This window comes from Uloborus diversus, chromosome 1, assembly GCF_026930045.1.
Source record: "Uloborus diversus isolate 005 chromosome 1, Udiv.v.3.1, whole genome shotgun sequence".
Lineage (NCBI taxonomy): Eukaryota > Metazoa > Arthropoda > Arachnida > Araneae > Uloboridae > Uloborus > Uloborus diversus.
In genome coordinates, this window is record NC_072731.1 from 3552610 (window position 1) to 3579166 (window position 26557).

The following is a 26557-nucleotide window of genomic DNA, read 5'->3' on the forward strand; positions in this document are numbered from 1 at the left end:
AATAAGAAGCCTGTAGATGTTGTTTACATTGATTTTCAAAAAGTTTTTGATAAGGTACCGCATGTTGCTCTACTTAGCAAATTAGCTGATATAGGAATAGGAGGGAAAACTTTCATTTGGGTAAAAAATTGGCTGACCGGAAGGAAACAAAGAGTAGTTGTAAAAGGAAATTATTCTAATTGGAGTGAGGTCTTAAGCGGGGTTCCTCAAGGATCAGTGTTAGGGCCTGTTTTGTTCATTGTCTTTATGAACGATATTCACAAAAATATTTCTGGGAACATGAACTGTTTTGCTGATGATGTCAAAGTTATGGGGACTGTAGAAAATGAAGAACAAGCAAATCAGCTGCAAGAGGATCTAGATCATATTACGGAGTGGGCTGATAAATGGGGTATGGCTGTTAATGTTGGGAAATGTCAAGTGCTACATTTAGGGCATGGAAATAAGTGTACAAGTTATTATTTGCAAGGTTCAGTCATTAGTCAGGCAGACAAAGTTACTGATCTGGGGGTCCTAATAAGTCAGGATTTAAAGTTTAGCCAACAGTGCAGCATTGCTAGCAACAAAGCCAATAAGATGCTTGGGTTTATCATTAGATCTATTTCAAATAAATCTAAAGAAGTTCTTCTGCCCTTATATAGAAGTTTGGTAAGACCCCATTTGGAGTATGCTGTTCAGTTTTGGTCTCCTTATCTTAAGAAAGACATTAATGTATTGGAAAGGGTTCAAAGGCGGGCTACAAGGCTAATAAGTGGACTTTCCCACTTAGATTATGATTCCAGGCTTAGAAGGCTAAAAATGTACAGTCTTGAGCAAAGAAGAGACCGAGGGGACATGATTCAGCTGTTTAAATTTATTAAAACGAAAGATGTTACGGGGCTAAAGTTTAGCACTGAAAACAGGACAAGGGGTCATTGTTTTAAGCTATTTAAATCTCAGGCTAACATGGATATTAGGAAAAATTATTATTTTAGCAGGGTAGTGGAACCTTGGAATAGCTTACCGGAAGAGGTGGTAATGAGCAAAGGAGTAGACAGTTTTAAGAGGGCCATTGATCTTCACTGGGGATTGTAAATTGACTAGGACCAGTCTAGCTGGGCCCAGAGCCTGTTGCTGGTCGTCACTTTTGTATTTGTATTTGTATTTGATATAAACGTCCAATTCTGTTTCTGGAAGTTTAAGTCTGCTTCCATTGTGCAAACGATCAAATATGGCGACAAAGTGAAAAATTTAAAATAATAAGTAGATTTTTGGATTTGTAGTATAAAGTAGTAATAAATAATTAATAATCCTTAAAAAACTACAATAAAAGCAAAATAGTCAGTATTTAGCATATAAGAGTCTAAATCAATTAAAACAAAAAAAATGTAATGAAGATTAAATTTTGCATTTTTCCAGAAAATAATTACAAATTATCCGGAAAAAAGGGCACAATTTGTGTTGTTTTCAATAGTTTGCATTGCAATTAACATCCAATGCCGTTTTCGGGAACTTAGGCACTTGAAAAAGGCTTGTGTACTTCCATCTTGGGAATGACCAAATATGGCGGCTATGCCCAAAAATAAGAAATAACTTTTTTTTAATTTGTTGCATGAAGACAGTTAAAAAATAATAAATCTTCATGATACTACAATTCATTGAAAAGTTTTTATCACATTTGCGTCCGAGGCAGTGAGGATAAGATTAAGTTTTAAGAACAAAATTTTTCATTTCTCAAGAAAATTATTTCAAATAATAATACAAAAACAATTTGCAGACCATTTTTTGTTGTTTTCACCAGTTTTCAATTAAAGAAAACATCCAATTCTGCTTTGTTTTTAGAAACTTAGGCATTTTTGGATCGTATCTACTTTCATCTTGTGAATGACCAAAGATGGCGACTACGTTTAACACGTAGCTGAAATGATTTTCCGATCAACAAAAAAAAAAAAAACATTTTCCCCGATCGACCCTCCCATCTACAGGTTGTGCTTCCGAAGCAGTAAATTGTCTTCTCTCCTGTTGAGTTTGTGCATAATTGCTGGTCACCTGATTTTTTTTCCCTTGGGAACTACTGAGAGCCAAAAATGGCGGCTGCTGAAGTTTTTTTGGGTCGCCACTTATTTCATTGCTTTAAAATTGTTACAATTTTTTTTAAATACATCGATAAAAATGAAGATTAGATCTTTTAAAACGAAATTCCCTGGGAAAAAATTGGGAAAAGAAAAATTTTGGGGACACATTTGGAAAATTCCTTGACATTTTTGACTAAGTCATTTTCCCTGATAATTCCAAGTTTTCCCGGAGCGTACGAACCCTGAACCGAACAGAATGTTGTGGCAACCCATCTAAAACTTAAGGCAGTAGAAAGAAATGCGTTCCCCTCACTGACTCCATGCAAGAAAATCTTCGCTCTTTTGGCGCATTTTTCGTTGTGAAAAAAAAACGTTCATTTTTCGATTGCAGTTTTTAAGTGCCAGCGTCGGTTTAGATAAAAATTTACAATTTTTTTCGTGAAATCACAATAAAAACGAAGACTAGATCTCATAGTACTTAATTCCTTGGGGAAAAAATGGAAAAAAAAAAATTTGGAGGACAAAATTTGAAAACTCCCTGACTTTTCCCTGACATTTTTGACAGTGTCATTTTCCCTGACAATTCCCGGTTTTCCCGGAATTCCCGGAGCGTACGAACCCTGTATATCTATAAAGTTACACATTCACACTAGTTAATTTTTATTTGAAAATATTCACTAAAATTTGCTCATGTTTAAATAAGTAAACATGTTTCAAGATTTAAAAAGTTTTCAGGATTTGTGTTAATAGCATAAACCTAAGTTTTACACCTTTTTGGTAAAAACGGGCACAGAGCATGTTCAGAAGATTGTCCTAATTGCTAATAAGCAAATATTTTTGTATAGAGCCTGAAATTCCTTCTATCACAATAAATGCATTCATACAATCACTGTTAGGAATATTTAAATTAAGCATTAAAACAAAGAAAAAAGGACTTTTTTAAGATAGCAAACAAAAATTGCTGTCTTGTATAGTTTGCTTTTATGTTATCCTCTTTGTCCCTCGTTACATTTGCGACAAATATGGGACGTGGGGGGGGGGGGGATCAAAGAGATTTTTACTGATGATAAATCACACTTAATTTACAATATACTGCAGGATTAATCAAACTGTATAAACTAAAATATAAAACATCCACTCTTATTACCAGGTGGCCCAGCGGGTAATGTTTGAAACAAAGCCCAATAGATGGTGCTAGGTGCATGTGAGTGAAGCCAAACTTGGTGCGCATGCTCCGTTGAGTGGGCAATTGTACATGTGATGTTCCTTTAGTGTGCAGTGCGCTTTAACGTGTGATTCTCGTTAATAAAAATGAACAAATATTCGACGGAGGTTCGCATATTTATTGTGCTACAAATGGCCAGATGTGATGAAAATGTGAAGGCAGTTCAAAGAGCATGGCAGGAGAATTGTAAAAAACTTTGTACTATGGAATGAGTAAAAATGACAACAACGTGTATAAAGTACAAATAAAGTAGTATAAAAGAGTTAAAAACTCAACAAACAGCTGTTTTGGGGCTGTCACATGCAAGCCCCTTCATCAGTGCTAAACAGAACTAAAAGTCCAAACAATGTAAACCGGACGAAACCGTGAAGGGGCTTGCATGTGACAGCCTCGAAACAGCTGTTTGCTGAGTTTTTAACTCTTTTATACTGCTTTATTTGTACTTTATACACGTTGTTGTCATTTTTACTCATGGCAGGAGAAGTTCCACAACAAGAATTGGCCAAACAAAAGGGCTATGGAAAGGTGAGTCATTTAGTGCGTTTGACGGTACAAAGGTTTTCCTTTTTGCTTCCATGTTTGTTCTGAAAAATGTGTTTCAATCCTCGTCCCTGTAGACTGCATGAAAATTTCAAACGTACTGGATCAGTGGAAAAGGATAAAAAAGCTATGGCTACAGCCACTGCTACTGTGGTCACAGACGATGCAAAACAGGTCGTCGAAGACCTGAAGATTCCAGAACCGCCTAACTGCTGTCCTTGTTAAAGTTGGCGGTCACTTCAAACCTCTATATCATTAATAGCCCATATGTCCTTTCAATATACGTCATTAAATTCTTCTCAAGTCTTTTGTTTGTTTTTATTTTTTCATTTGTTTCAAACATTACCCACTGGGCCACCTGGTATCTTATGCAGTGGTAACTGATCATGTAAGAACACATTAGTATACAATTTGTAACATATTTATCATTAACGCTGAATTTAAAAATATTGTGGGGGGGGGGGGGGGGCACTAGTGCATAAAAATGTACAGCAACCCTTCTTTTAGAATCATACATGGCTTCATTTTTGTTAACATGAGAAGAAATTTTAGTTGAATAATTCAGATGAAACATTTTTCAAATAATAGGAAGTCTTAGCTTTAGTAATGGAGCGATATATTAGTAAAACTGTACAAATGTCTCCCCCCCCCCCCACATACACCAAAGAGCAGTTTAAAAACAAATTCTCTAAATATGCCAACAAAAAATATGTTCAAATGCAATTTTTAATCATCACTTTCATAAATAAGAGGGACGTATTCAACTTAAGCTAAAGAACATATCAACCTTTAAGTAATCAACTTCAAAAAGAAACAAATGATCAAACTTAAAATAAATTTTAAAAAATACATGAAAGCATTCATGAAAATATGGGTTGAGCAGTACCTTTTCAAGTTTCAGCCTCGAAAAGGGAAGAATTTGGGGATTCAATAACTTCTCTTCCTTTTTGACATGTTGGGGCATTCCATAAGCGTGCCTTCGGAAAATACACGATGATCCTGATTTATCGCGCTCATAAATGAGTTTAATATGCTTAACATGGACATTGAGGCATAATACAACAGCTGCACCCTAAAAACATAAGAACAAAATCTTACTCACAGTAAAAAATAATACAATTTACATCAATAAAGCTTTTTTTATATTGCACAAACAAACTTATTCTAATTAATGGAATCCAGCATAACCTCCATACCAAAATTAAGGGCCCCTTACAATATAGCTATAGACAGCTATATACTGTTAGGGGAAAGTAAAACGCAGTATATGCAAAATTTGCACTTTTTTTTGGATTTTTGTTTACGATTATTGTACTTAAGTTTTATTTAGTTTCTGATAGAAAAAAAAATCCAACATTTCCTTACTATTAGTATGAAATCCAAAATATGTTTCCTCAAATATTTCAGAAACACATTTTTGCAGATATTGTGCTTTATCTTCCCAAAGCAGTATATATAGTTGTAATAAGGCACAATACCTTAAATTTCACAGACAATATAGATGATTTTAGGTGTTTATGACAGAATAATAGCTGGGGAGAAAAATCATAGTTTATTATTATGTTTTTAAAAAAGTAACATGTTTGGCATAAGCAGTTGTTAAATTGCATATTCTAAGACTATGAATCGGTATCTTTTGGAATTTATGTTTAAGGTGTTAATTTGCTTCTTTTAAGAATGTATATATATCTTTATTTTTCGGAACTAAAGTAAAGTTTTAAGATGGTTATTAAAATATAAGTTTACGAATTTGTTTTTTAAAAAAAAGTGGACTTGTTTAGCACAACTTTTAATGACATATTTAAGTTGTTAATTTTTAGAATAAATGCCCCTATTCTTTGGACTTAAAAAGTAATATTTTACGTTGATTATTTTAAAATCGATTTAAATTTGTTAATTCATTTTTTATAAAATGAGCGTGCTTAGCTTAAGTCTTAATAATATATTTAAGACGTTGATTTGCACCTTTAAAGAATGTGTAACTTTAATTTCTAAAATTAAAATAAATTTAAAGTTTACCGTTTAAGTTAATATCTTGTTTAAAAAAATAAATGTGTAAATGAGGATGGCCTGTTTTAGCTTTTTTTTTCTACTTGTATGTAACATAGTTGCCAACCTCAAGATAAAAAAAATAGGAGCACTTAAGGGAAAAAATAGGAGCAATGAGGGTTAAAATAGGAGCACCAAATCGTGGCCTGTGCTAAACCTTCCTTCTGTACCGTAAGCTTCTATAAGTTCTAAGCACCCTTACAATGCATTTCTGAATTTTCATGTTAGATTTTCAACAAAACTACAACCAAGTATAAGATAAAAATATTTTACATTAAAAAAGCATCATTACGTAGGTACATATTGAAAATTTAAAAAAAAAAAAACATGATTATTGTTTGATTTAATAAAACTGCAACCCTTTTTAAAAATATTCCTTTATACATATCCTACATGTATTGAAAATGCATTGCATAAGAACATATTGAAGATTAAAAAAAAAAAAAACACAATTACTTCTTATACTTGGAAGTAAAGCAACTTCATAGTAAAGGTCAAGACTTGGAAATCTTCTAAGTGGCCAGTGGCCACTAGACTTCAAAAACTTAGTGGCCACCACTGTCACCAAGTTTTGAAACACAAACTGGAGGGGAGATGGGGCAGTTTTTACAACTTTCATGAAAAAAATAGATGAATAGGACTTCACACATTTTAAAATAGAGTCATTCAATACTTTTTTTGTACATGGAAAATTCAAGTTAAAATAGATTTCTGATTTATTTAAAAAAATAAATAAATAAATGAGAAGTCAGCAGGAACCTTCATTTTAGATGAAATGGTTTCAGCTTATAACAAAGCCTCCGAGGCAATAAGGATCAAATACAGATAAAATTTCTCTTTCAAAAAAATAATTTAAAAAAAACCCCATAACTTTTTGCCTTTTGTTATTTTTAATAGTTTGCATTGAGACAAACAACCCATTCTGTTTTCGGAAACTTAGGCAATTAATAGTCTTGTTTACTTCCATGTTGCAAATGACCAAACATGGCAACAATGCAAAAAAATTAAGATGATAGATTTTTGAATTTGTTGCATTAAAAGTAATTATAAATAATTAATAATCCTTAAAAAAACTATAATTTAGATGAAATAGACAGTTTTTAGCACATTAGCATCCAAACCAATCAGGATAACATAATATTCTGAAGAATTTTTTTTTTTTCATTTTTCAAGAAAAAAATTAAGAATTTTCCGAAAAAAAAAAAAAAAAAAAAGAAGCCCATTTCGCATTATTTTCAATAGTTTGCATTGCAATAAACATCTAATTCCGATTTTGAAAACTTGGCCACTTTAAGAGTTTTGTGTACTTAAATCTCGCAAATGACCAAATATGGCGACTAAGTCAACAATTCAGATATAAAATTTTGAATTTGTTGCATGAAAATAATTTGAAAATAAAAAATCCCCATGAAACTACAATTTAATTGAGAATCTTTAGCACATTCGTGTCTAAAGCAATAGGGATAAGATGAAATTTTAAATAGTATACTTGTTTTCATTTCTCAATAAAATTATTTAAAATAACAAAAAAAAAAAATTTTGCAGCACATTTTGCTGATTTTCATTAGTTTGCAGTTAAAAGAAACCCCCAATTGAGCTTTGTCTTTGAAAACGAAAGCACTTAAGCATCGTCTACTTCCATCTTCTGAATGACCAAACATGGCGGCTACGTTTTGCACGTAGCTGAAATGCTCAATGAAAAAACGATGTTCTCCGGTCGATTAGCGCTCCCACTCAGTGTTTATCTTGACACTAATGCTTCCAGGGCATAAAATTGCCTCCTCTTTTGTTGAGTTTGTGCACAATTCCTACCTTCCAGGATAGGGAAATTTCTTCTTTTTCCTCAGAAATCGAAAAGTGTACAAGCAAAGTCAAAAAACGGAGTTTTTTGGAATAAATCGGATTTTCGGAGTACGCAATAAAAATCGGAGAAACTCCGGGAAAAACGGAGCACTTGGCAGCTATGATGTAAGAAAAATTTTACATGTGTACTGTTTTCAATAAGAAGAATTTCAAAGTAAAAATTTTTTTATGTCACAACAAAACTAGAAACAAGAAAATGTATAACTTTATAAACAGGGTATTTTGTTTTTACTATTTTTTTTCCACGTCATGCATGTCTAATTACAATTGTGACTTATTGCAAAGCTAAATGTGGATAGTAAAATTATTCAATAATAATATGTTTTAATAGACATGATGTGTGAAACAAATTCGATTTATTATTTCGATGCAGCATTACATAAAAGTATGTGAACAAGCAATGTAACTAAAAGTAACTTTAAAGACGAATATCCGAATCCAGCAAATGAAGAGATGCAGAATATCCGGAATTCGGTATTCGGCAAAATTACTATCCGGTACATCCCCAGTTATAATGAAAGGAAACAAATTGCAGCATTCTTGGTGATTTGTCTGTTAGATTTAAGACTTTAAATTGATTTTAAAACATTCTTGTCAACACTCTTTTTGGTACATGCTGCATTCCTGTAAATTTATTGTAACAGTTTAATCCATGTTTTTGATGTACCATGCGTCGTTTTTACATTACATGTTTAATATGTTGTTTATTTGCCAGTTTTACTTTTAGTCAAAATAAAATTGTTTAGTATGAGAATATTGCTGAACATTGCCGAATACTATGATTTAACATTGTCATCAAGTGCAAAAAATAAAATAAAATAAATAAATAATAAGAAAAAAAATACAACAGCAAAATTAAATTTTATAAAGGGAAGAGAGAATGAAAAGCACTAAAAATGTTTCAAGAATAACTTGACCAATTCCTATTGAGAGTCTAAAAGAATTGCACTGTTGAACACAGATGCTGTAAATAATTTTAAAAAAAAAACTATTTTCTTACCAGCCAACCAGCAGTTTCCAAAATGGATGACCCATAAGTACGAAATTGGAACTGGGGGTCTTCCCAAAATTTCTCTTTTTTGTGTGCATGTTGACGATTGGAATTCCCATCTGAATACCTGAAATAAGGCAATGTTCTTTACACATGAGCTTATTTATTTTGTAGTATTTAATATTACATTTAACTAAATAAATGAAAATAATACATTAAGCATTTTTTTTTCTTTTTCAGAAGTTAAAGAATAAAATGATTAACTAACCCTTTGTGAGTAAATGGCGCTAAAACCAAGGGCTTAGAGTTTCCAGACTGTTTTTGATTCTCTACAGGATTTTGTCGATTCACGTGCCATCTTGGAAATACTAGTTTACAAAGAAAAACGAGAAGTATAAATGCATGCACTTATATATCATATTACAATGCAATTATTTCAGTGAATGAGAACCCCTCTCCACGCCCCCCCCCCCACATATAGTCAAACCTCCATATATCGAACTTCCAGCTCTATCAAAATTTTCTATGTATCGAAGTCCCAGCAAATTTCCATGTCCATTACATAGAAAAATTGTTTCAATATATTGAAAAAAAAGTTTGAGACATTCGTAGAATTTTTTTTTTTCCACTTTAGACTGTTTGTCTCATGAAAAATGAAAGTTAGGGGAGAAAATTATGTTCGCTAAAGGTTGCTACAAAACCTCACAAGAAATCTAGGGTTGAAGGGCAAGTAGATAGGTGTGGATGGTCTCTGAGGATGTCAAGGGTAGATAGGTGTTGTTCCGTTCTGGAGTTCTTAAATTCCATCAAGGTTATTTCAAATCTTAGCAACCAGTAACACAGTAAAATCAATTTCAAGTTATTCACAATGTCAGATTATCATTCCTAGTCTTTTCAGCTTCAGTGAAAATCATTTAAGTTAAGTAGATTGATTTTTTACTTTTCTCTCGATTACATTGTCGAAACAAAAATCCCCTAATGTTGCAGATCAAGTTGAATAGTTGAAGAAGGAAGATGTATGAAGGCGCAACAATGTCCTTTCTGGTAAATTTAGTATTATCGCAAGTAGAGTTCCTGCTATTGTGAGAAATCGAAAAACTGTAATAAAAGTACTGAAACTTACAGATAAATCACTCAAAAACATGAAAGGCTTTATCAGTTGGCCAAAATTAGCTTTAATTTTAATGTTTTAGGAGATTTTTTTGATAAACTAAGATCATTTCTACATATTGAAATTTCTATATATTGAATTTCTTTCCAGTAATTTGCTACTTCGATATATGGAGGTCTGACTGTATTCTCCTATTAGCTATGTCATTGAATTACATTTTTAATATGAAAAAATATTACAACTCAAATACAGGTCAGACAGCTTCTTCAGCTGTACAGCAAGAACCCTGATTTAACAAACAAACAAATAAACAAAAAAAAAAAAAAAAAAACAAGGACCTTTATAATGTGCAAAAAACCTTACTGGTTCTTGTATGCAGTTATCTCTGTTTATGTCAGACTTCTGAATACAGTGAAATCTCGTTACAAACTAGGGACTGCAACATTTGTTTGTAGTAATAGGAATTTCAATGTAATGGAATTCAAGCAATATGGCAAAACTTAAATCTAGATTGAAAATTTATTTCGTTGTACTGTTATTTGCTATAACACGATTTCACCGTTTTCGCATCAAGGGCTTCATTGACATGGGAGTTCATCTGAACTTAGATGCTACAGGGTTAAATAAACTTTTATACATTCGACATATTCCATGCTTTTTGTGTGGGAAAATAAATTTGAAAAACTATAGGGCTCATGTACTTCTTTTGTTAAAAATTCTTCCATAATTAGAACATCTAACATATAACATCTGACTAAGCAAAATGAATGAAAAATGAGAATGTCTAAAAGTAATAATAACAACAATAAGTCATCCTTTCATAATGCCAAACATAACATAAACCATACATCACAATCAAAAACACTAAGGCTGTCATTTAAAATTTTTCCAGCTGCGTGGGATTGTTAAAAAGACTGCACATTATTCATTTAGTATACAAAAAACAATTATGCACTTGGGCACAACTAACCTTTTCAGTTTTCTCTAAAGGATAATACAGGATTAATCTTCAATAGTTTTAAATTAAAATTGATCAAAGTTAAGTTTTATGCAGTAATGACTACCTAGTACCTACAAAGAATCAGGAGTGTTGAAAATGGTTTACAGCTAAAATTTCCCCAACCATGTTAGAGGTTTCAGATAAGAACTAATTCTATATTAGTTCTTAACATCAGTTAGAAGGTATAGAGAATTTTGGGGATTTTTCAAATTGCATTGTTAAAATTGACAAAACTTGTAGCTTCTCTACGCCGAGGTATTTAAAAAGTAAATGTAGTTTATTCATGTCAGTTTTAATAAAAGTCTTAATATCCAATACTTTTTAATAAATGTAACTATTAGCCAAAAAATAGTTACTCAAAATATAAAAACTGCAAAAAGAAAGTGCATTCAAAACATAATTGAGAAAAAAAATGAAAACAGAAAAAAAAAAAATATTGCCAGCAAAAATATTTTGGAATTATGTAATTAATTAGGCTATCTAATATCTTATCTAATATTAAATAGTTAAATAAACTGAAATTGCTGCCAAAATTTTCAAACAGCCAAAATTAATTAATTTTTTTTTTAATTTGAGTAACTCATTTCGTAATTCTTGATATTTGTAATTTTAAAGCATAAGAATTTTTTGATCTATTTATTTGATCTATAATAATAAGCGTCCTTAATTAATATTAACTTCTAAAATCTTCAAAAAATTAAGATCAGCACTGATAAAAATATATGAGCATATCAATATCTTTAATTTGAACTTAGATGCAACTCGAATGAAATTTTGGGGTAGTCATACCAAAATGACGATCATATAAGTCCGCTACTACATAATATAAAATATAATAAATGTTGAAAATAACGGTGAATGCAAAATTAGTGATGTTCAAGAGAAAGAATTAAAATGTAAACAAAAGCGGAGAGGTTTTATAAGCGGATACAGTCGGATTCCAAAATGGGTAAAACCTGAATTTAAGTTTGAATATACAGTAACTGATGCTCATATGAATCATGTTTGTTCTGAACAGTTTTGATTCCATTTAGCGGCTGATTCAATAAAGCGTCTAATTCAATAAAGCTGGATTTTGTTGTTTTTGATGATTTGGTTCAACATTAAAGGTTGATTCAATTAACCGGTGCCCACTGTATATTATTTCAAGTTTCTATTCAAGCAGGAAAGGAACTTGTATTCTTAGTGTTAAATTTTAAGCACGCAAGGGTTTTTATTTTAATAAACAGAACGAAATATAAAAAAAGATAAAAAATATAAGATATAATGCTGTTAAATAAACTTTTCTCTGTCAGTGCTATTATTGCAAAGGTAACACAACATTCAATTACCTGAAGTACCCATGAACTAATAAAATCAAAAATAAAGTCATTTGGTATCTGGATGATTGAATTAAGTTTTAATTGTATAAATATTAAGTTTTATGATATTGAAGCAAAACTAAAAAATTAATTCAAATACAAACTACCTTTCTGCAATATGGCCATCGAAAGTATGGAAGTAAAAACTCATCAATTAAAGCGATTTTTAGTGCTAAATGCAAAAAAAAAAAAAAAAAGCACCAAGTAAAGAAAAACTTCAGAATTAATAATAAGAATGAACATTCATTCAAGAGTTAAGAGGAATGAAGAACTATTTTTTTATCTGATAAACCGGCCTGCATGTGTCGTCTGCCAAAACTGAAGCATCTCTAAACATGTCAACAAATATATGTCTGCAAGAACATGTTCTAACATGTAAAACGAAGCAATGCAATTGGTCAGTCACATAAAAGAAGGTAATAATTCAACCAAAACTGAGCATTCAAACAAACAGTTGATTTATAAATTTCAATAAAACAGCTAACTTACTAGTTTTTCGACAAACACGCCACATTTTTTCCGTTTACCATCCAGTTCAAGTTCAGTGTTTTTGTTTTTTTAGTAAATCTGACGGTAAACAGCGCAAATCTGCACTAATGACACGCTGTGATTGCGGCTAAGTAATCTTCGCGTTCCCCAACGTTGCCGTTGCTTATGATTCTATAAACTCATCTTTCTTAACAATGAAATAATATCAATCCTTAACACGATAGAGTAGAAGCCCTGAAGCAAATAAACATGATACAAGTCAGAAACTTCGAGCACGAAACTTTGGCGTTAAATGTTTTACGCCAAAATTTCATTATTGTTTTGGAAGAACATGCTTTGCTTTGGGTGAAAAAAGACGTGGGTTGCGTTCGACGAGCTAGACCGGAGCGACCGGTAAGTTAATCACTTGACAACTAATGATCACGTGCTCCACTCAACTAATCAACTGCTTAGAATGGTAACCGCTGTGGTAACCGGTTGATCATAGAATCCTTCGGTTAGTAACCATTTTATTTACCGGTCGACTGGTGAGTTTTCGTCAAACGCAACCATGATGGATTAGTGCAGTTCTATAAAATAAAATTTATTAGTTTGACAAAAAGAAAAAAAAAACTTTTAGCACTTTATTCTTAAAACATATGTCATGAGTAAAACCAATAACAGTAAAATCCATCAAATGCAAGTTTTCTTCAGAAAATTTTATTTCGGTAGTTATTATAAACATTTTTCGCCAAATACAGCGATTAACTTCTAAAAGTGATTTCTTAGCCAATGAGAAAAGGCGTATGATGCATCTTCATTGCGAAAAAAAAACAAAAAACTAATAATTTAAAAATTAAAAAGCTGAAAAATCTCTTAAGGAAAAATTTGATACTTAATTGAACTAAATCCAATGCTTAAAGCTTTCCCTTCAAAAGTTGAATAAATCAAATGTAATTTAAATTTTAAATTATTATGCTTTTGAGGGAAAAAAAGGGAACTTTAGACATTTTTATTATTTAATAAAACTACGTCAGTAAAAACTACGTCTAATTACCTTTGTAAAAAATTCTGTATTTCGTAATAAATTAATTTACTGCTTGAATAAAATTTCGTACAGTAACCTGTTTCCTGTAGCCTCTTCACTCATTCATTCTTCTTCATTCATCACATTTATGGTTAAACGCGTTAACGGTACATTTCGTACATTATTCTTTTCTTTTTCTATTTTTTTGTAGGATTAAGAATATTGTGAAAGAAGATTTTACAAGCTACCCAGTTCTATAACTGGAATTTATTCCCGACCCGAGAAAGAGCCGACTGAATTCCGTCTAATATCTAGTTATTGTTAACCTGCGTAATACAGAATATTGTAAATAATTTAAAACTGGTTAAAATGTTTCAAATAGTCTTGTGATCTGCATAATCTTTAGGTTTTCATCTCATTGGTATGTATAAATTACACCTTTTATTTCAACGAAGTTGTTTAGCTTGCATGTTAGATTTAACGATGTTTTTTCATCTGGTTTTATGAAATTTTATTTGTTTTCACGCAGCTTTAAACCCCTCCTTGGGGAAAAAAAAATACAGCAACGGCATGACATCATGGTTGTACAACGCGCAATGTTTATCGCAGCATGTGTGGTGCAACATTTTTGGCGTGTATTTACCGTCATAGCAATAGCATGTATACATGAAGTTGAACTTTTATCTGCTAAAAATTTTAATATTGAATTTGTTATTGACATTAATTTTTTTTCACACGTTTATATAATGATTTCTTGTTTGTATTTGGACAATTTGTAAAATGTCACGTGAAGCTGAGGGTTAATTTGTATTACTGTGCAGTGAAGCATTGTTTACATTTTCCAAAAATCCGTTTCAGAACGAAAAGTATTTAAGACATTTAGTTGTTAGCTTAGTTTAATTTAGTTGAATATTTTTAGGCTCGTTTTCGTCGGTTTTATTTTTCTAAAGGTATGTATATTTGGGGGATTGTCCCTATAATCCCTTTTCTGATGATCCTTGAAAATCCCATATTCAAACAAATAGGGTCCCAAAGTCCCTTTTGATGTAGAAATGGAACCGTCCACTCTGAAGACCTCTCGACCGTTCCTCTTCAGTTCATTTTTTTTTCTCTTAAAAATCAATTAATTCTAAATTAGTGCTAAGAGTGTAAATATGCAACAGTCTAGAAGCACACTTCTACATTTTCTTTCTATTTATCCGTAAGTAAAATGCTGTATGACATGATTTTAAAAAATATTCCCCGCAATATATTCAGACGCTGTTTTCCTGAATAATGCCTTTTACACAGAAGTAAATATGTACTTTAATTTATTTGAAGAATTGAACAATTAATTTATATTTTCAAGGAGATAAAGGTTGTGGAATGTGCTACTAAAAGCAAGAGATAATGTCTTTATAAAGTAATTAAATGAATTTAGAAAAGAATTAAAACCGATTTTGGTGTTTGTTACACTACAATTGTTAAAGGAATATAACAGCCCTTAGAAAATTATTTATCCCACTTCAGAGAAAGCTTTTTTGAACATTTAAATAGATTGTCATTTTTCATTTTTTTTTCTTTTTTTGTAAATTGGTTCTGAATTTACATGTTGACAAACTGACTGAATTTTCCAAATTAATGAATAACATGTTGTTCAGAAAAAAAGTAGAAAATGCTGCTTTGTGATTAAATTTTTAGAAGTGCAAATATATATTACGTTGCTAGTAACACTTTACTCAAAATTTTAAACTCCAAAGGTAAAATGATAATGCGCTAGATTAAAAATTGCATAATATATCTTTTAACAAAATTCTTTTCTCTCGCCCATGGAATTATGACCTCCTATCTCGTTCTTTGTGGGGTGCTACTGTTTGGGTAACTGTTGTGTGGTGGGGCGCAGTTTATTTTCACAAGCTCGTTAAAGCTCTGGGCAGATTTGTTTAGATGCCTTCCAACGCTATTGTACAATCCGGAAGAAAAAACTGCTTTCAAACTCTGCCTAAGTGCCACAAAATCAGTATTTCTGAAATTGGGCACAAACCTGAAATTCTCTACTATGTGCATATCAAATTTAATCCCAAACCTAATACTGTTGTGGTCACTATCTCCAATGTGTTCCCCTACACATAACCCCTTAACAGAACCTTCCATGATGCAGAAAACTAGATCCAAAATCACTTCCTGTTGAGTACCCTGAGTCACGATTTGATCTTAGAAGCAATCACCAATTACTTTCAAAAATTCCATTTCAAAATCGTCCATTATGATGACTGACCCCTGGCTTAAGTTGGGTGGCCTATAAATGTTGGGTGGCCTCTGAAATACAAGTGCCATCATCAGTGCAATTAAAAACGAAGACAGGTTCAACCCGACTAAAACACAGTCGAGGCGAACATTGGAATGAGAGACGAGTTGTAAAAGATATGAGAGCAGTACCGGAAACGATGACGTCAAGGTTACGTCAGAACTACAGAGGACAGTTGCACTCAGGAGAAAATGTCACAGACAAAAAATAAATCAAATAACAGACTTCCAAACATTAGGAAAAGGGGGAGTGCTAGACAAATCATTGACGATTAAATTAGCATTTTTCCATATGAAATATGATTCCCAAAAATCTAAATCATGAATGGACGAACACTCGTGAATAACTTTGGCGGAAGAAAAAATAAAATTATGACCGCAAGACCAACAATGTTGAGCAATAGAGTAGCGTTTGAGATCCTGTTTTTTGACGTAATTTTCGTGTTCTTTTATCCGGAATTTGAGGGATCGTCGAGTCTGCCCAATGTAGGCCAATTTGCACTGGCAGGAAACACTATAAATGCCCCATTTGTCAAGGTTCTGAACAGGGTGTTTAAGCTGTGAAAATTTTAATTTATTAACAGGAGAAAAAGTGACGGAAAAATGAAACTTTTTTAAGATTTTGGCAATTTGTAGACTGATTTTAGGAAAAAAGGGTAAGACAACGGAACTCGAATAGTTCACAGGAGCAAGTGTTTGATTTTTGTTAGTTGAGCTACATAGCTTCTTATAAATGGTATCAATAATATTTGATGTGAATCCCCGATCAACCGCTATACCTCGTAGGTAATTCAGTTCTTGTAAGTAAATTGGAATTTGAACAAATGGCTGAAGCACGGTAAATAAAAGATCTAAAAGCAGCCAATTTTTGTTTAGGAGGGGGAACGGATAACTTGTGGGGGGGAAGAGAAACAGCAAAGGGTTTACGGAAAAAAGTAGTTGTAAACATATTGTTATGACAAGTGAAGGACACATCAAGAAAAGAAAGATGATTTCCAGACTCCAATTCAACAGTAAATTGAATATGTGGGTCAATAGTATTTAGGATGGATAAAAGGTTATCAAGGTCACTGACAGACGAGTCCAAAAGCACAAAAATGTCGTCAACGTACCTGACGTAAAAATCAAATTGTATAATTTTAAATAATTTAAATTCGAAATAGTGCATGTACAAATCACTTAGAATTGGACTCAAAGGGTTGCCCATAGCAAGACCTTCAGTCATCCGGAAAAAATTACCGTCGAAAACAAACGTGTTTAGTTTTAAGCAAGAACGTGTTAAATTGCACAATTCATTGATCTCAAAGTAGGAAAAGTGATGCTCAGTTAATCTCATTTTAAGGCAGTCTAACGCACCTTCAACAGGCACGTTAGTGAAGAGTGATTTCACATCAAAAGAGGCCATTCTATGGTTATTTAGCTGAAAAATTCGAAGTTTGCGAACAAAGTCAAGAGAATTCCGAACAGTAAAACAGTTGCTGGAAAGAAGAGGTGAAAAAACCGAAACCAAAAAATTTGGCCAATTTGTAAGAAGCACTACCAATGTTAGAAACAATGGGACGGAGAGGAATGAGTGGTTTATGCACTTTAGGCAAAGCGTAGAATCTGGAACATTGTGCAACAGAAGGAATCAAGCGTTTTTTGTGAAAATCTGGAATCAACGGAGATGACTTAATGACGTTACTGATAGTTTTTAATTCTTTACCGTTTCGTCACCGTTCTGGTACTGCTCTCATATCTTTTACAACTCGTCTCTCATTCCAATGTTCGCCTCGACTGTGTTTTAGTCGGGTTGAACCTGTCTTCGTTTTTAATTGCACTGATGATGGCACTTGTATTTTAGAGTGCCGAAACAGCTGTTTGCCGGTTTTTTAACCTTTTTTCATTCTGAATTTGTACTTTATATACGTTGTCATATTTTATTCAGAACAATATTTTGTTCAGCTATTTCTCCAATAGATCTGATGGCCATAAAAACTGCATTCATTTCTCCTTCGAAGTTATCCGCCCAAAGTGTCGAGAGGCTCCTGAAGAGTAAAATGTTTGGAGTAGGCACCACCAGCTGAAGAAGTGGCCGATCCGTCAGTATAAACCCTAAATCAATCCTGATCAGGGTACCTCTCGTGTATTGTGGCCAACTAAACAAATTATACCCAGCAATAGATAATAAATCAGCATTTTCGGTAGCCCATGTCTCGGTAACTCCAATAATATCCAACCTCTCGTCTATTATTATGCTTTTCAATTCTTCCAAATTGTTCCTAATACTATGAGCATTTGTATAAAAAACCTTAAGTAAGCCCATCTTACTTTCATTTAATGCTGCACGATTATTTGAATCCGAACTGTTAAAATCTTTTCCCTTATTAGCCACTCTATTTCCGTTTCTACTAAAATCCCAATAGTTAGTTCCCTTTCGAATTCTGCTCCTTAAACTATGCCCCTCATTGAATCCTCTAAAACCAATCCACTAACTATTTTGACCCCTGTAGAGCTCAGATGCAGGCATGCTCTTATGCATTATGGTCTTATTTTGTTTCCTCTTTGTATAGATGTTGCTTCATTTGCCAAAAAAGAAAATCAAGTACAGTATTAAAAAACATGTTTCCCTTTTTTATTGTAGGTCCTGATTCATCATGGGACAAACTTTATCAGAGCCCGTGACTGCCAAAGAAACATCGAGTTGTGCTAATGATTTCTTGAAAGTTGGGGCCTCCTGTATGCAAGGATGGAGAATCAGTATCCTTTTTATTTTAATTCAGTGTCAGGTATAGATCATAATTAAAATTCTTTAGTAAATTGGAATAAAGTAAACTAAAGTTTGTGAAAAATACAAATAATGTTTTTTAATTCTAAAGACTATCTCTATTAGCTTACTAAAAGGTATGAAATAAACTAAGTATATGGTTTCTTGATTGCAACACCCAAATATCGAAGTTGATCTTAATTTATGTATGTTTCTGTCAATTCCAAAGCAGCCAATAAATTAAAAATTGAAAATTTGAGCGAATATATAGGCTGTATACATAGGCGTAAAGGGGGGCAAGTGCCCTCCTACTTTTTTTGAGCCATGAGTAGAGTCATTATTTTGCTCCCTAGTTTCAAGCAAAGGTTTTTTTTAAATTGTTTGTAAAATGATCTAGACCTTATTTTCAAATGATAATAAAATGTGATTTGTATATTACAGATGCAATTAGTATGAATATGCAAAAATTATGTACTTGTATTCAGCCACCAGTTAGTAATTTCAACCTATAGTTTATTTGTTTTTAAACTGCATCATAGTGGTGCTATCAGAAAGCACAGAAGAGGCCTGTGTACCTGATCCTAAAGTGATAATGAAAGCAATACAGTCGACGCTCGATATAAGGACCATCTCTGTCCCAGAGAAAGAGGTCTTTATAACGAGTGGTCGTTATAAGAGGCAGAATTAAAAAGAAAATACACATGCATCATTCATGTCCCGTTGTTCCAGTTAAATGCCCAAATTATTTTTACTATAGGAGTTTTTAGAAAAATCATGTGTGCAAAATATTAAGCAGATTTTGAAGTAGAAAATATGGGGAAAAATACTACACACTTAACAAATAACTTACTTTCTGAATATAAAATCAGAAATATGTTTGCCTTTTTAGCACATGTTATTTTTGGAAAAAATAATTTTCTGATTCAGTTATAGTAGGTGATAATTAGTGTTTTTCTTGCCTTTCAAAAAAAACATTTTGAACACCTCTAGAACTCGAAACATTTTTCATATTAGGAACTTTGGTCTCAATTTCATCTTCATCATCTGATCATGGTAACATGATATAGATCAATTTGTTTTTGTGCATAATACTGAGAGATAGTTTACCTTCTGACAGATGTTCAACACATCCGAAATCATAATTTGTTTTAGCATAATCGTCAAAGTTTAAAGATTCATCCAATTTCATTTTCTTAGAAATTTTTTACAGCATTTGATCTTTATCGAACTTTTCATCTTGAATTGCCTCACCAATCGCTTCAGTTTACTTTTGCTTTTTAAAATCAGCATGATGGAAGCAATTCTTGATGTTTTTTCTGGAGATTCATTCCATGCTGCTTTAAAGAGATGCAAAGCTGCAAGGATACCCTTTTTGTAATCTTCACCTCCGTTGAGTGCAGAAGCAAATTCTTAAAAACCACGTGATTCAAACACGAAACTATTCCAATACATCTGTTAAGTCTTCTTTCTTTTGAATCCGGAAATTTCTCTTTTTTGCTCTCATTTTTTTCTGTGCTGTGGTGAGTGATGGTGTCCCCCCCCCCCCCAATCAAAGTTGAATTTTACATTGAAGATTTCATGCAGCTGTCTGTAAATAATAATCAAGGTCATTTCAAGTTATACTTTTGTTTTATTGGAAAAAGCATCGGAAATAGCAACCGCTATAATTTTGTCGCTGTATTGGATTAGACAATACAAAAGGGTCGTTATAACAAAACCAAATTAACATACAATTCATAGGGATAAAGTTGGGGCTTTTATCATTGGTCGTTAAATTGGGATGATCTTTATAATGTGTGGTCGTTATAATGAGCGTCGACTGTATCTATCAAAAGCCGATGTGAGCAATTGAAAATGCATTGTCTTTTCTCCTTTCTCTATCAATGTCAACATTTTGTAGAATCAAAAATAATTTTTTTTATCTTAATTTGAAAAATAGTTTAAAACTTATAAAAAGTTTGGGTTTGCCTATTTTTTTCCTGATATTTTTTTAGCCCAATTATGCTTTAAAAGGGCTCAAAACGCTGAATTTTAATCTATTTTTTAAAATTTTCACCAGGGGAAAAACCCTTGGACCCCCTTAAATTAATGATATTCTATATTGTATTTGATTGTTTAGGTTAAGCCTGGAAACGGATTTGTTAAATTTATTGTTAGTTCATTTTTTCATTGTTTCTGGCAAATATTCAAAACCGGAAGCAAAATGCAGGATTATGACTTACATTGTAAGTTAAGAAATAGTGCGTAAAAAATGATAGCAGGGATCTATTTCAGTCAGGACATATAAGTTGTGTGAAATCAATAAATAACTGCAAAAACAATACATTTCTTTAATACATGTAATAGGGTGGTAGCAGACATTTATAATTATGGTTGTTTCAACCATCAGTTATTCTTGGTAAAAGAATTAAAAGCATGGGCCATAGTAAAAACAAAATTAATTCAAAGAGGGGGAGGGTATTATGGCATTGTTTATTATATCTATGTCTTTGGTCTCGAGGGCCACCGTATAATCGAAGCTACTGTGATTCATGGCGGTTTCCATTAGGTGCTTGTCAACTTTGGTGCAAGGCCATTTCACAGTATTTAAATGTTGCGGACTCAACATTTCACTAAATTTGAACATTAGTATTTATTACTAAGAGAAATAGAAAATAATTCTTTTTTACTGTCATAGAAGTCCTACGAACACATAAGCTCTGATAAAAAGTATTTCTTTTGGAATGTTTTTGAAGTATTTTGGAAGAGGTTTGAGCCCTAAAAATACCGGTACACCATATTGTTTACTAAATTAGTACCATACTTTATTGTACCTTCTATGCTGGAGTTGTACGAAAACCAAATGCTTGGTATATTTATAGTTCATTTTTGCAGTCATTATTTAGAATTTAAATGTGTAGTTTTTTTAACTCCACGAATTTGATCCAGATAAATGAGGTTGTGTTGCATATTTCCTGTTACTTATGCAGTTTTTAGAATCACACTAATTATTCTTATTAGAGAATGAAATCCTATCGATCATAATGTTAACCAAGTTTCCTAAATCATAATTCAGACATGGAGGATGCACATACGCATCTGCTCTCTCTGGCAGAGGACAAAGAAGCTTCTTTCTTTGCCGTTTACGATGGCCACGGTGGGGCAAAAGTTGCAGAGTATGCTGGAAATAATTTGCACAAGAAAATTGTCACCCATCCCTCTTACAGTAAGTATCCCTTTTGACATGAGACTGTTTTATCAATTATGTCAGAAACATGTTGAATTTCGGCTATTGTGATAAAATTATGCAACTGGGAGTCATTCCCTTTTATGCATGGATTTTTTTTTATGAACCGAACTGCTCAAAATTTTTCTGGGGCATTTTTTTTTTCAATCACACACAATGTACAGCAGGCGCCGCTTAATGTGATCACGGTTGATGTTATCATTCGCTTAATGTTATCAGAATCACAAAGTACCTGAACACTTGTATGTTAACACACGTTAAAAAAGTCAGATATTGTAATCTGAGTCTTCGTTTATTATTATCACTTTTTCATAAACTTTCAATCCCCCCCCCCATATTTTTATTCCTCAATTGACAGAAAAACGTAGGCAAACCCTGACAAGACTAACTTTCTGTGTAGTATTTTGTGGTTTTCAATGCAGTTCAAAATTTTTCTAGGAATGAAGCTAGAGAAAGATCGCCCCCAGTGACCACACACTTTCTTTTGCACCTAAAAAAATTCAGTCACTGGACATGTTGCAGGCATTAATGTAGGACCTCCATTCTTGCCATTATTTTGTAAACTATGAAAGAATTGTGTTGAGATTGAAAACAAAGCAAAGTTACATTGAAATTTAAACAACAAGCAAAACTGTGCTAGAAAAGATAGAAAAGCTGAATGTGCTTTGAAACTGGTTTACGAATGTCGTGGAAAACGGTCATATTTTACTTCACCTATTACTATGTGATTAAAAATTGCATAATTTAGCTTTAACTTTTTATAATTCAGATATTTCCATTCTGTTAATTTAATAATTTATAATTTAAAACTGTATTCAGTTGAGTCATTGTGATTTCAATTTGAGGTTGCAAAAATAAATGCTTATTAAGTGGAATAAATTCATTATTTTGTGTCTCCTGGATTCTTTTCGGTTACTGTTATCAGTCGGTTATTGCTATCAAATTGTATCTGTCCCAAAGTGATCACATTAAGCGGCGCCTACTGTACTATTTAAATCTTGAATTAGTTCATTACAGGTTGACTACAATTGGTAAACAATTTACTATTTTTCATTTGCTGACAAAGTAGTATTTTATAATAATCAGGGATGAGATTCTTTATTTATGGTTTTGCGCGACTGTTCTTGAATTTTTGAAAATGGTTTCAATTTTTATTGCGATAGTGTCTCAAAATCCTGACCAATAATAGAGAATAAACCCACAGTACATACTAACAAGTGAAACCCACATGATTACTTACGTTTCTTTTGCACCCCATAAAATTTACAGCGTACATGATTCAGCCACCTCCCACATTAGCGTGGTTGTCCTTTTTTTTCACCTTTGAAAAAACCGCCCCAAACAAAATATGATTTTGTCCACTTTTTTTTTTTGCTGGTACATTAAATTTCTAAATTGAAAATACTGAACTTAGCAGTAATAAATAGATATGTTGATTCATTTCATTTAAGGAACATTTTTAAAATCTTAATAGCACACATAGATTATAATCAACTCAATTGTAGGTGAAAATGGGAAAAAATAGTTAAAGCTTTTTTGTGATAAAATGAATTATTGATATTAAGTTTAAATGCATTAAGTAACAATTAATGAAATGTGTGCATTTACTGTAAATATTAACATCAGCCACATAGTAGTTTGATTCTCAATTGATGCATTTACATAAAAAATAAAAGATAAAATGTCATCCAATTTTTCAGTCAACACTGAAATTTTCGAGTTTCCAAAAAATTTCACTGTTTTTGGAAAATTTTACTTGAGTCCACTTGCACCCCTGGGTAATGAAACTTTCTTAATTATGTATTGCTAGTTAATAAAATTATAATGCTTTGTTAGTAAAATCTTTGAAAGAATATTATGCTTGGGATCTGGGAGTTTGGCATTAATAAATTCTTCAAAAATTGACAGATTTTAGATTTTCACTTTATGAGCAAGCAAACATTAATGTACTAAATTTAAATCATTCATATAAATAGTCCTTTTTGTGTTTTGTAGTTCAAATTTGTTTTATTTTCATTTATCTAAATATGAATGATTCCTGATTTTTTTTCTTTTGCATTGTATAATATCAAAATATTATCAATTTTTTTTTTCTGTAGAAAAAGGAGACCTAGTTGAAGCTATTAAACAAAGTTTCTTAGAGGTTGATGCAGATATGTTAAAAGGTAATATTTTTGTTTTTATATTTTTTCCTGTATACATTTTTATATAACTACATTCAACTCGTTTTGATTTAAATTGCAGATGAAAATATGAGGGACGAATTAGCTGGAACGACGGCCGTAATTGTCTTGATAAAAAATGGGAACATTTACTGTGTAAGTTATGCAAAATTTAATGCATGAAAATGACTTACAAATTTGTTTGAGATTCATCTAACTACTCTTGAAATTATAATATCAGATTTGTGAGTTCAAGTTAAAGATGTCTTGAACATAATTAGAGGGTGTCATGGAAACATGTCCTTTCATTTTAATTATTTTGAATTAAATAGTTATATCTACGCAATGTCATGAGAAATGCTTTACCTGTGTAAGCTTTTAAAGGACCTCAAGTTCCTATTTTAGTCCATTTATCATACAGAAGGAATTTCCCCTTATGGAAAGAAAGAGTAGAAATTTTTTTATGATTGACTTTACTAAATTTTTGTATAATCATTGTGGCGACAGATCAGGGAGATCAGGGAAAAGTCAGAGAACTTTATTAATCAGGGAAATATCAGGAAATTTTGAAAAAATAACCAAAAATCAGGGAAAATTGATTTTATGTGGAAATTTTTTTTTTTTTTTTTGCTTTACAAAATTTAAGTACTCTGATTCCCTATGCATTTTTCGCCACTTATCTGTTCAAAGAAAAAAATAAATTTAATGAGGTGCGATTATACACTGCCGCATATTTGTGCATCTTTTTTCCTCAAAGTCAAAGTATTGAATCTTACTTATTAACCACAGGCTGAACTTCCTAAGATTGCTTCTGTGTCTGGTTGTTTCTTTTACCTAGCTTGAAACTTCCTTTGCCGCTTTCAATGCTACGTAAAATAAACAACCATACTGGCAAAGAGAAAGCCTTAGCTCCTTTGCCTTTATTCCATTGTCTCGAAGTAATTAGCGCACTGTAATCACAATTTCAGGAAGAAATCTTTGGTTTTTGAGTTAATACTATAAAAGCTTAAAAGTTATTACTTCTTCGCGTTCTTAATTCAATTGCTAAAATTGAACTTTCAATTTAAAAAAAAATGTTTTTTGCCGTTATACTATTTGTTGTCACCGCAGATTATAAAGGTTTTCTTTTCTTCTGACTTAAGTGATTCTTTAATTTTATAACCAAGTTGTATTCTTCTTTTATATATTTTGAAATTAACTAATTGCCTTTTTTTTTCTTGAATTTCAAAGTTGTTTGTTACAAAAGCAATCTAAGATTTTTTTTGTTGCATACTGAAATCATTTGAAATAGGGTTAACTTGTGTACTTAAGTAAATACCTTTATTTTTTTATTGTTAAAATGCTATATTCAGTTTTTTCTTCCCAAAAAAATTTACTTGATATGTTTTTTTTAAAACCATTTTATTAAAAAAGTAGCATCTTTTTAAAATATATCTTTAGTTCAACAACTTTACACAACTTAAAATGTTTAAAATACTGCATTTTATACAAACATACAATGATTTTGAAGTAGAGCAAAGAAAACCATTATCATTAGTAACATAAATCAGGGAAATTTGGTGCACTTAATCAGGGAAATCAGGGAACTTTTTTTCACAGTTCCTGTCACACCCTGTCTTAGTGATCAGTATGTCATATTTTCATACCTGCCAATTTTACTGTTTTTTGTTGTATTTTTTTCCGAATCTTTATACTATCTCTTGGTTTTCGGATTTAATATGATTTTGTAGAAGTAAACTTGAAACTAGTATGTTGTGACCATTACAAAACTTTCTTCTATGTCTTTCTTATGAATTCTGATCCCCAAAGCCCGACTAACTAAAAGTGAGGCCCAAGGACCACTATAATTTGGAGGCCCCCTGAAGGCTATTATTTTAAAAATAAATGTATTTTTTGTATAGTTGTAATGCTATGCATAATTCTTTAAGTAATTTGGGGCCCCTTAGGAAGAAGGGACCCCAGGCACAGGCCTAGTAGGCCTGTGCCTGGCCTACTTGTAACTTGACGATCGTCCCAATTTCTGAATTATCGCAAAAGCAAAGCAATGAGCGAAAATTGAAAGTTATTTTGAAAGCCTTGCTTGAATTAATTACGAATATTTTATTTGTCAACGTAAGATGGCAACAGTTAAACATTTCAAAACAGTGAGATAATATTTCCGATCATTTTCCAACAATTAAAACCACACAAAATACGCAGACAGCCTTTTTTCGATTTATCTTTCATGTTATTACATTAATAAAACTAATTTTATTCGCACAAAAAAAAAAAAAGAAAGAAAGAAAATCGGCCTCTCTTGGAGCGATTGGCGCCAAAATTGAACCAACGCCTGTTTACATATAGGTTCACATTTATTTCAAATTTCATTCCGAACAAAGCATTACTTCTTACGATATAGCACTCGCAATGAAAATGAGAAAACGTACGATGGTTCCACCCCCTTTTCAA

At 32.0% G+C, this 26557-nt stretch overlaps 2 protein-coding genes across 2 annotated transcripts in view; one reads left to right on the forward strand and one right to left on the reverse strand.

The window, feature by feature from the left end:
- The window catches only part of LOC129234395 (uncharacterized), a 39976-nt gene extending 27181 nt beyond the window's left edge, over window positions 1-12795 (reverse strand). The window contains exons 1-4 of the mRNA XM_054868391.1: window positions 12684-12795; window positions 8991-9090; window positions 8732-8849; window positions 4706-4891 (exon numbers count right to left, since the gene is read on the reverse strand). Of these exons, the coding sequence (XP_054724366.1) occupies window positions 4706-4891; window positions 8732-8849; window positions 8991-9090; window positions 12684-12708 (429 nt within the window). The 5' untranslated portion in view covers window positions 12709-12795. The remainder of the gene's footprint in view (window positions 1-4705; window positions 4892-8731; window positions 8850-8990; window positions 9091-12683) is intronic.
- A 1086-nt stretch (window positions 12796-13881) lies between these two features.
- LOC129234396 (probable protein phosphatase 2C T23F11.1) overlaps window positions 13882-26557 on the forward strand; it is a 35438-nt gene continuing 22762 nt past the window's right edge. The window contains exons 1-5 of the mRNA XM_054868392.1: window positions 13882-14110; window positions 18599-18714; window positions 21777-21926; window positions 24047-24112; window positions 24192-24265. Coding sequence (XP_054724367.1) covers window positions 18612-18714; window positions 21777-21926; window positions 24047-24112; window positions 24192-24265 — 393 coding nt within the window. The 5' untranslated portion in view covers window positions 13882-14110; window positions 18599-18611. The remainder of the gene's footprint in view (window positions 14111-18598; window positions 18715-21776; window positions 21927-24046; window positions 24113-24191; window positions 24266-26557) is intronic.